At 64.8% G+C, this 9,959-nt stretch overlaps 2 protein-coding genes across 2 annotated transcripts in view; one reads left to right on the top strand and one right to left on the bottom strand.

Annotated features, from left to right (window-relative positions):
- The window catches only part of MNEG_4906 (hypothetical protein), a gene marked incomplete at both ends in the record, with an annotated part of 4,434 nt that extends 3,002 nt beyond the window's left edge, over window positions 1-1,432 (top strand). Inside the window, one exon of the mRNA XM_014046618.1 lies at window positions 716-1,432. Within this exon, the coding sequence (XP_013902072.1) occupies window positions 716-1,432 (717 nt within the window). The remainder of the gene's footprint in view (window positions 1-715) is intronic.
- A 1,654-nt stretch (window positions 1,433-3,086) lies between these two features.
- MNEG_4905 (Boron transporter, putative) lies at window positions 3,087-6,114 on the bottom strand (the record flags this gene model as incomplete). The annotated part of the gene is made up of 8 exons (XM_014046617.1): window positions 3,087-3,230; window positions 3,451-3,621; window positions 3,823-3,936; window positions 4,134-4,166; window positions 4,439-4,590; window positions 4,736-4,856; window positions 5,172-5,681; window positions 5,998-6,114. The coding sequence occupies 8 exons, from the start codon at window positions 6,112-6,114 to the stop codon at window positions 3,087-3,089; spliced, it is 1,362 nt and encodes a 453-aa protein (XP_013902071.1).
- Window positions 6,115-9,959: the final 3,845 nt, after the last annotated feature.

Here is a 9,959-nt window from a genome sequence, read left to right as displayed (position 1 = left end):
CCCGCCGCTGCCGTGCCCCAACGTCCCCGGATGGGTGCCCGTCGAATCCGGCAGCGCCGGCGGCGCCCCGCGCGCCGCGCCGCCGCCGCCGCCGCCGGCGCCGCCCGCGGCAGGCGTCGCCCACTATGCGGCAGCCGCAGCAGCCTTGCGCGCGCCGACGCCGCAGTCACATCTGCGAGTGCCACGCTCACCAGAGTCTGTGCAGCAACCCGACGACGCAGCGGCGGCTGCATACCAGCAGTGGGCTGCAGCGCAGCAGCAGTGGGCGGCGCAGTTCATGGGATTCGGCATGCCGCCGCCGCATGGCCATGCACACGCGCACGGCGCGCCCCCGCCTCATGCGCCCGGCATGCCGCCGGGGCCCTGGCAGGTGTGCGGCCCGCAGCCCCCATGCGGCACATGCGGTGGCTGCGGCATGGCGTGGGGGGGCATGCCGCCCATGATTCCGGGGCCGGCGCCCCAAGGCGCGGCGGCGACTTGCGGCGCACCCCACGCTCAGCAGCAGCAGCAGCAGCAGCAGCAGCAGCAGCAGCAGCAGCAGCAGCAGCAGCAGCAGCAGCAGCAGCAGCAGCAGCATGGTGGCGGCGGCAAGCATCCACCACCTCAGCAGCACGCAATGCCTCCTCACGGACAGTGGCCGGCCTTGCTGCCGCCAGGCGCTGCGGCTGGCGCGCAGGCTTCGGGTGCCCCTTTCGTGCATGCATTCCACCCGCAGGCTCTGTGGCAGCAGGCAATGTGGCAGCAGATGTGGCAGCAGCATCAGCAGCAACAGCAGGGCATTGTCATCGGGGTGCCTGTTGACGAGGTGTACATGCATGCGCATGCGCAAGCTGGACAGCAGCTGCACACAAACACAGGCCTGCCACAGCCGCACCCGCAGCCGCAGCCGCCGCAGCAGCAGCAGCAGCAGCAGCAGCAGCAGCAGCAGCCGCAGCAGCCGCAGCAGCAGCAGCAGCAGCCGCCGCAGCCGCCGCCGCCGCAGCAGCAGCAGCAGCCCGAGGAACAGGAGACTGCATCCGAGGAGGGGGAGCAGCGGCAAGCAGGGCGGCGAGACGACCAAACGGATGCACAGCAGAAGGGTGATGAGTGGGGGCCCGAGAGCGGTCGTGTGGGAGCTCAGCCGCAGCACAGCACGTGTGATGGCCACGGTGGTGGAGAGCTGTCGCTGGCCCCACAGCAGGAGCAGGTGCGTGACAAGCAGGAGCAGCAGCAGCAGCAGGAGCAGCAGGAGCAGCCGCAGTGCCAAGTTGGCGAGAGCAGAGAGGACCCGCTTCGGCAGCTGGCGCCCAAACCGCCGTCGCAGCAGAGAGAGCAGCAGACTACGCAGGGCGAGCCGGTTGCCAGTGATGCCATTGGAGGCGCAGCGGTCCCTGCGGCCCTTCCAACTCCGGGAGCCTCTGCGCCCGCAGTCGCGGGCGTGCAGGCGGCATGAGGGGCTGGCGCTGCAGCCGCGTCCGCCTGCGTGCTGGCGCGGGGCTGCGGCCGCTCACGCGTGCTGTAGAAGGATGTACGTGTTGAGTGTGTTCAGTGGAATTGTTTTGGGTCTTGCTGAGCTGTGCATACCAAGGCCCTCGAATTTTGTACATTCAATCCGGTAATAATCAAACAACGAGCTCCGCGGCCGGCCAATTGGCAGCGATGTATGTTGCGGGGCAGCACCAGAGCCTTTCTTGGTGCGTCGCACGGAGCGGCCCCCCTCTCTCCAGAAAACCTGCGCAAATCGGTTGCAGAGCACCTTGATGCCTGGCAGCCAGCCGCTGGGCGTCATGTATCGGATAGTACGGCCCACAGCATGCAAAAGCATCCGCGGCGGCGGCGCGCGTCGTGAGGCCTGGCAGCTCTCAACCACCGCATGCACCAGCCAGCTGTGCGAGCCGGACCAGGCGTGCGACATTTCTCGAGACCGACACGAAATGTTCTGACAACAGGCGCGCCTCTCGCATGGGCTGCCGGCTGACAGAGCACAGTGGCAAGGCCATACAATTGAGTTACAAACCGGTGCGTGCGTATCGCGGGGCAATTGGAGCATGCGCTCAGGCACAGCCAATGTGGACAGTGCCAAGCGGCCACCCGGCGGTGAAGCGTTTCTGATGCGGCCCGGCCAAAGAAGGGGGCTCCGCGCATCTTATAGGTGCGGATTCCTGGTAGCCCCCTCCAGCAGGCAACGCCGAAGCGGTGAGTGTGATGCCCTGGTGCGCAAGTGCTGGGACAAAACACGCAGCCTTGCCCACCAGCAGGAAGATGGCTGCTACCAGGCGGCTGCTGGTGCGCACGTCATCATTTCCGCTCTTCCCTTCCCCCAGGCCCCCGCGGCTGCCTATGTTGGTGCCAGGAAGGTACCGACGAAACTCGGCTCTCAGCAGTGCACAGAATCAATGTTCAAGCCCCAATGATACATGAAGGAGCACGGGTGTGGCAGCTTGCCGCCCAACTGCTACTCGAGCCAATGGACCCAGGACATCTCAACTCAACCAAGTCAGAAGAATTGTGCTGCTGCGTCTCAAGCCTAAATTGCACTTCAAACCTCGTGCGAGTGGCGCCTCCAGAGAAGGTTGGCTGCCAAGGGTGCCGCCGCGCCTCGAGCACCCAACCCCTCTGGCCCCCCAACGTCCCAGCCGCCTGCGGTGCCACCACTCCCGCCGCCGAGCATCTCCCCCTGGCGGGCCAGCCGCTGCCGCCGCCGCATCTCCTCGGCGCTGACGCGGTGCGCGATCTGGAACCTGTGGGTCCGAGAGTCGATCAACTCAGCATCCCTCTGCGCCGCCTCGCTGCCCTGGTCGGCGGCGGCCCCGCGCTCAAGGCTCGGCGGCTGGAGGCCGCCGCTTGCAGCGTCTTGGAGGGCGGCGGCGTGGGGGAGGCCGGGCGCCTCTTCGTATTCCGCTGCATCCAGCTGCGCCAGGTCAGATCTGAAGGGGATGGCAGTGCCGAGGTGTGTCGTGCGGCCGGCAGCGCATGACTCAGGGGAGTGAAGCAATGCAGGAGGAGGGTCGGCACAGCGGTCTTGTGAGCAATGATGAGGCGGAGCTCTTGCAGCCGTGTGCACATGCACAGGATCAGACCAGTGCCGTTCGTTCAGCATTGCCTTTTCAAAATTGTGGCGCAGCGTGACACTGCCGCTGCAGGCCGGCTCCCCCCATTCCTCCGGCGTGCCTGCTGAAGATGAGGGGCAGCGCGTACTGGCGGAGGGGCACCAGCGCCATGATGGGCAGGGGGAACAGGAACGACGCCACCTGTGACAAGACGTGATCAAACCACCAACAGGTGAAGCCCGAGCGGGTTTGTGTGTATGCAGCATGCCAGCTCATAGGGCAGCGGCCATCGACTGCCTGGGCAGCTAAGTTCGCGGACCGCGAGGAGAGTCAGGCGCGCGGCAACGCCTCGATGCACTTAATACGCACCCTCGCCCTCGCGAGCGCAACCGCCACACGCTGCCTGCGGCCGCGCCCTCACCCCGCCAAACGTGGTGAGCGCCCACACGCCGGAGAGCAGCGCGAGCTGCAGCGCCGTGAAGGCCGCCACGGCCCTGAAGGGCACCAGCTGCAGGTACGCCGCGTGGGGCCGCTCCAGCACGACGTGGCGGCGCTTGGGGTCGGTGGCCAGCAGCAGCAGCCGCTCCCAGAACTGAACAGCGGGGGGGGGGTGGCGGGCGAGGGAGGAAGACGGGGTGGGGCGCAGACGACATCGATGGGGGCGAACGAAGGGTTGAGGTGCTGAGGTGGTTCGGAGACCGCGATGACAGCCTTGCAGCAGTAAGGACCGGCTGAGCGCTTGCCCCATCAATTGGGCGGTACCATGGGGTTGGCGGTGCGAGCGGCGTTTCACCTGGCTGCCTGGCAGGGACTCGAGGCTCATGAAGGCAAAGTAGCCCCAGAGCACAGACGTGGGGACCAGCCGGATGGCGGGCGTGAGGGCCAGCGCCACCGCCACGAAGAGCGACTGGGGGGCACGGTGGTGGGTGGGCAAGCGAGGAGCGGGCAGGGAAGAATGGGACATCAATGCAGCACTGGGATGCATGCGAGCGCTGCTACTTGCTGACACCGTGGCGATGCAGAGGGCTCAGCGGCACAGTTTGAACAGCCATATACAAGATTGACGTGCCATCACGTGCATCAATGTTGCAAAGTTTAACCAACCTGCAGCAGGGCACTGACGCGCTGCTCGTTGACCTGCCAAGTAAGGGGGGAATGTATGGGTCGTGCAACTCGCACACACGCAGAGATCACATGGTTGACGCTCGTACGTGCCTGACTTCACGAGCAGCCGCCGCTCCAGTGACAGGACGGCGTGGCAGCTGAGGGGATAATTCCTGGAAGCTGCCGGTTGAAGCACCGCTGGCCTCCGGCACGGGCGATACGCGGCCTTGGAAACAGCACTGACAACAGGTGCAGCCGCAGCAACAAAGGTAAGCAGCCCCAACGACAGCCTGCAAATCCCGCACCTCCAAAGGCAGGACCTCCACCTCTCCGCGGCCGTCCACCAACAGAGCGTCCCCGCCGTTGGATCCGTCCTCCTTCCCGGCAGAGGGGCCGGCCCGCGGCGGCGGCGGCCCGCGCGCCGAAGCGGTTTCGGTGAGGTTGGCCTGACTGGCGGCTGGGGACGGTGCGAGGCGCCAGGTCACATTATGCGCTTGGCTGGTCTGCACGACGCGCCAGCATTGGACAGCCCAGAGTTCCAAACATTGAATTGTTCAATCAACGCAGACCAACCCTGATGCGCCAAAGGCAACGCTGTTCACCTTGCTTAGTCGCGGCCTTTGCGGCCTGCGCCTTGAGGGTGGCCAGGGCCCGCGTGTGCATGGGCGCCTGCGGCAGCACGCCGTTGACGGGCGGCAGACCAAGCAGGCCGCACAGCAGCGTCTGCGGGAGGATGCATAAGCGGAGGCGGGCGCATCAGTCAGGGATCAAGCTGTAATATTCAGGCAGAGCGGGATGCGCACGCCGACCTGTGCTCCCAGGTTGACAGCCCCGGTAACCCCTCGCCGACGATATCAGCGCCTCATGCGCGGCGCTGGATTCAACAGCAAAGGGTGGGGGCATCCCCTTGGCGTCCAGTGCGGGACGTCAGAAGACCTCAGACCCGCTTTCCATAGCTGCGCAGATCGCTTGCAGCCTTGACGAGCAACAGCCGCGTGGCCAGCAAGAGGCACAAAATGTGGAAGCAGCCCGGCTCACCAGCAGCCCCAGCAGCAGGAAGTCGTAGTGGTAGGCCGGCGGCCGCCGCAGGTTGAACTCCTTCTGCTGTGCCATCTGGGAGCTGACGTTGTGGTCGAAAAAAAATAGGACAGCAATGACCAACGCGGGCACCAGCGCCGCGGCAACGAACTCTGGGGGGACCTGGGCCATGCGGCCACCCACGAGGAATGAGGAAGGACCCAGCTCCCATGTGTTGGGGGTCGTCACGCGCCGCGGCGCGCCGGGCACGGCGCGCAGGGCAAAGGAGAGGGCGGTCACCGCGACGAAGGCGAGGGGGCAGCCGTAGTCAGCCAGGGCGCCGCGCGCCCAGCCGCGGAGGAAGCGCCAGTGGCGGGCGCGGCGCGAGGCGAGCGACGCAGATAGCAGGGCCGCGGCCAGCACGAGCGCCCATAGGCCGTTGGCGGTGTTTGCCAGGCGGGTGGCGGCGTCTGGTGGTGATGCGACGGCGCCAGGCGCGCCATGCGGGGCGCCAAACTCTTTGATTATGCCCTGTGTATGGGCGGGCGCGTTGATCAGTCGTGGGAACATGCAGGTGGGGCGGGCTTGGAGGGGGCCGCCCCTGGAGGCTGCAGCCACAACACTCCGCGCCCACTCTGCAGTCCTGCCAGTGTGCGCATGCGGCACCCCCAGCCTGGTGCGCAAAACCTTGCGGGGCCTCTTTTCCCTTTACCCCACTCCCAAACCCTGCCAGCGGCTTAGCTCCCAGATTCAAAACCTGTGTGTGAGCCGGTTCCCTTGGAGCCCGACCAGGCCTCAAACCCTAAACCCTTGGAACTCCTACCGGCTGGGGCCGGCCCCTGCTCACCTTGACCCCGACCTGCATGAACAATACGGCAATCAGCATGCCAAACAGCTCCCCAGCAAACCGCGTGAACTTGTCGATCAGGCGGCACGCGTCCGCTAGGGCGAGCGCCAGCACCATGGCGGCCGTCCAGGCGCACACCCAGGCGGCCCAGGGCAGGAACAGGGCCGCACCCAGACGGGGCTGGGTGGCCGCGAAGGAATACCTGGTGATCGTGATGTGTGTGGGGGGGATGAGCACGCGCGCTGTTGTGCATGTGAGTGCGTGCGTGCGCACGCGCGCGCGCGCGTGTGTGTGTGTGTGTGTGTGCATTTGTGAACGTTTGTACGCGCGTGTGTGTGCATGTGCGCGTGTGCGTGTTAGCGTGTGCAGGCTCGTGTATGTGAAGGGACAAGGTCAATACTCGTAATTGGGTGTGAGCTGCACCGCCGCTGGTCAACGTTTGCGCGGGTCTTGCAGCACCATGCCGAGCCACATTGCAGCAGCTCACATGAATCCATACAAGAGGACTGAGGCCAGCAATGGTATCAGGAGGGGAGTGGGACGCAAAGGGCAGCAGGGTTGTTGTGAGAAGGGGCCCGCCGCGCGCGAGCGCACGACAAAGCTGGTCGCACATGGCGCCTCGTCGCGCACGAGCAAGGCGCATCACTGCACGGGCTCTCGGGTGGTTCTGCTAGGCTGGCGCGGGCTTCCTGTCATCAACGGGCTCACAGAGCCGCCGCCCACCAATGGGCTCCGCGACGCCGATGATCAGCAGGGGCTGGCCACCGGCAATGGCCTGCGGGGCGGGGCCCGCGCGTGAGGGGTTAGGCGGAAATCGGCGCCCGCTGCGGGGGCGCGCGATGCAACTTATCGGGGGCTGAGCGGCCGGGTGGGCGGGGTGCCGGTGTACAGCGTACGCAGCTGCTGTGACGCTGAGGCCCACGGCTCTGCAGGCTTCTGGCCGTTGCAACAACGCGAGCGGCGCTCATGCGGGCAGGCGGCGCCGCCGGCGCCTCGCCTGGACCATCCCGCTGACGGCGGTGGATATCAGGACGTGCACGACACCCAGCGTGCCGCCTGCGCAGGGCGGCGGGCTCGCAGTCAGGGGCCGCTGGCAGCACGGCAGCACTGCTGCGGCGATTGCACCAGCAGCACCAGCAGGTATAACGGCTGCATCTCAGCCAGCCTAGACCGTCTTTTGTTACGTGCAACACAAGTCGGCGTCGCGGAGGCGCGCCCAATTGCAGCGCACCCTACCTGTATCATCTGACAGCTGCTGGCCAAACGCGATCGCGGGGAGGGCGCTGGCGAGGAAAATGAAAGTGCTGGGCGCGAGGATGCGAGCTCCGGCAGCGGCGCCGTCGCGCCAGTCGCTACGATAATACGGTAGCCGTGCCCGCACATCATGGGCTATGCCATATCCAATAAACACCATGAATAGCTACACGCAGCGCAACTGGCCGCGACAATTGAACTAGGCCGCGGGCCGACCAGTCTTTCCTGACATGGGTACCGTACTGATCATTAAGCAACGAGCATGCAACTTCTGACGCATTGGAGTTCACGTCGCTGGTGGAGGAATAATGGCCACTTTGGCAGGTGAGTCAGGCGTCACCAGTTGGAGGTGCGCGCTGCTTGCGCTGACCTGCCCGCTGTTCGCAGGTTCACATGTGTGAGACACTGCGCCGTGAACAGCAAGCATAGCAGCCGTTGGCGCGGCCTTCATTCACTTCATCATACTAACCTATCTATATCAGTAAAGCACAACCTGCAATCTCGCCATGTTTGACTGACAGTGGGAGTACAGTATGTGGCAACTTCAGTTGGCATCGTCCAGCTGGGCCGCACATGGTGACGCCTTGTGGACGTGGCGATGCAAAACTTGCAGTCCACAGCGGGCGGGCTCCCTCAGTGCAAAGTGTGCCAAACAGCGACCATAAATGGCTAGCTACCTAGCTGTTGATTGACGTGTAGTTTTGTATTGTAGCACTGATGCACAGGTACAAGCTGGACACTCAGACAAACCCAGCCAGATCTGACAAGCGTGCGTGCTCCACGGTAATGTGAGAGGGTAGTGCAGTGGGCCTGAGCTCAGGGGTTGCGTGATGCAGCCTGGACTGATTCTCAGCCTTGCGATGTCGAGCAGTGATCAGCATTGGTTGGGCCTTACGCTGGTTGACTGATTTGCCCCCTCCGCCTCTGATGTGACAGCTTGTCACACAAGCTGTTTCATGATCAGGACAACAAAGCCTGCGCGGCAAGGCGATTATCGCCTGCCTTGACTCCTTATGTACACATATGCACATATGCTGGAATGGCACACAAACTTACGGGCAGTGCTGGGTGACTTGATCATGCACATACTTATATTCGGACCTCATGACACCGGCATTTGCTGTTTGCTCGGCGTGCAGCATCAGACATTGCGGTCAACCAGTGTCCCCTTTCGCGCCCAGTGACCACCGAGAGGCGTTCAAAAACGTCACCGCCGCCACCTGCACACAAACTCCATGGCCAGCGGCACAAGCTGCGTGTGTCATTCTAAGCACCATGCAATGCGCTGACGGTGTCATTGTAAGCGGCCTCTTGCGCGTGCAGCACACACCTTGAGGTCCGAACGCGCCACAAGATCACTTAGGTGTTTGTGATCAGCCCCGCACAGCAGCAGTGGATCCACAAATATGGGGATCCAAGGCCTCACCAAGCTGCTCGGGGACAATGCTCACGAGGCCATCAAGGAGCAAAAGTTCGACAATTATTTTGGTCGCAAGATCGCCGTGGACGCAAGCATGCACATATACCAGTTCTTGATAGTCGTCGGGCGGCAGGTGAGTCATGTCTGGTAAAACAGTGGCAGGCGCCACGGCCGTGCATCGCAGCGCGCGCAGCACGCGCTGCTGCGCATGTCCTGGGTGGCAGTGCCCAGCCCCCGCTGCCCACCCCTGGGTCCCACCTGCCACCCAAATCACTACAGGGTGACCAGCTGCTGACCACAGAGACGGGCGAGGTCACAAGCCACCTGCAGGGCATGTTTTACCGCACAACACGCCTGTTAGAGGCCGGTGCGCCCCTAGAACAGCCTGAACTGGGCAACCATGGCGTAATGGCGCCCCCTTCGGACGCGAGCTGGCTGCCCCAGATGTTGGCATTTTCATTTACAATAGGCAGGATGACGCGCCTGCCTCGCGCTCCCTGTCCCTGCGCCCCAAACCCCCAGCCAGGACGCGCCTCCCCGCCCGCACGCACGCGCGCGCTCGCCTGCGCGCCCCCCAGGCATGCGCCCTGTGTACGTATTTGACGGCAAGCCCCCGGAGCTGAAGCGCGCGCAGCTGGACCAGCGGCTGGAGCGGCGGGGGGAGGCGGACAAGGGCCTGGAGGCCGCGAAGGAGGCGGGGGATGAGGAGGCGATCGAGCGGTACAGCAAGCGCACCATCAAGGCGCGGGGGGGCGGGGCGCTGCGGGGCAGATTGGCTGTGTTGTACAATGGCGTGGGAGCGTGTGCATTTGCCCATGAGCAAAATCATCACAGCTACTGTAGTAGGCAAGGGACTGACAACATTTCATGGCTGGGTATGGCGTTATCCTCACAGTGGCTGCAGTGGTGGCCAAAGCCAACAGGTGGCCGAAAGGCCGTAGCGGCGCCCACATGCCAGCAGCCGCGCCGAAGCGTCATGCAGACGCCCGCCAGCTCGGCGCCGCCCCTCCCTCTCGCAGGTCACCAAGCAGCACAATGATGAGTGCAAGCAGCTGCTGCGCTTGATGGGCGTCCCCGTCATCGACGCGCCCACTGAGGCCGAGGCGCAGTGCGCCGCCATGGCCAAGGCAGGGCTCGTCTACGGCGTCGCCACGGAGGACATGGACTGCCTCACCTTTGGCGCACCAAGGTCGGCGCGGCGCGGCGGGGGAAGGGAGGGGGAGACCCTGAAAGCCCCTGCGCTCCGGCGCGCGAGCGGCAGGGAGGAGGGACGCCCGCGCGACGGCGC

Source organism: Monoraphidium neglectum (genome assembly GCF_000611645.1).
Source record: "Monoraphidium neglectum strain SAG 48.87 unplaced genomic scaffold scaffold00705, whole genome shotgun sequence".
Lineage (NCBI taxonomy): Eukaryota > Viridiplantae > Chlorophyta > Chlorophyceae > Sphaeropleales > Selenastraceae > Monoraphidium > Monoraphidium neglectum.
Note: the sequence above shows the minus strand (reverse complement) of the source record. Positions and strands in the feature narration are given on the sequence as shown.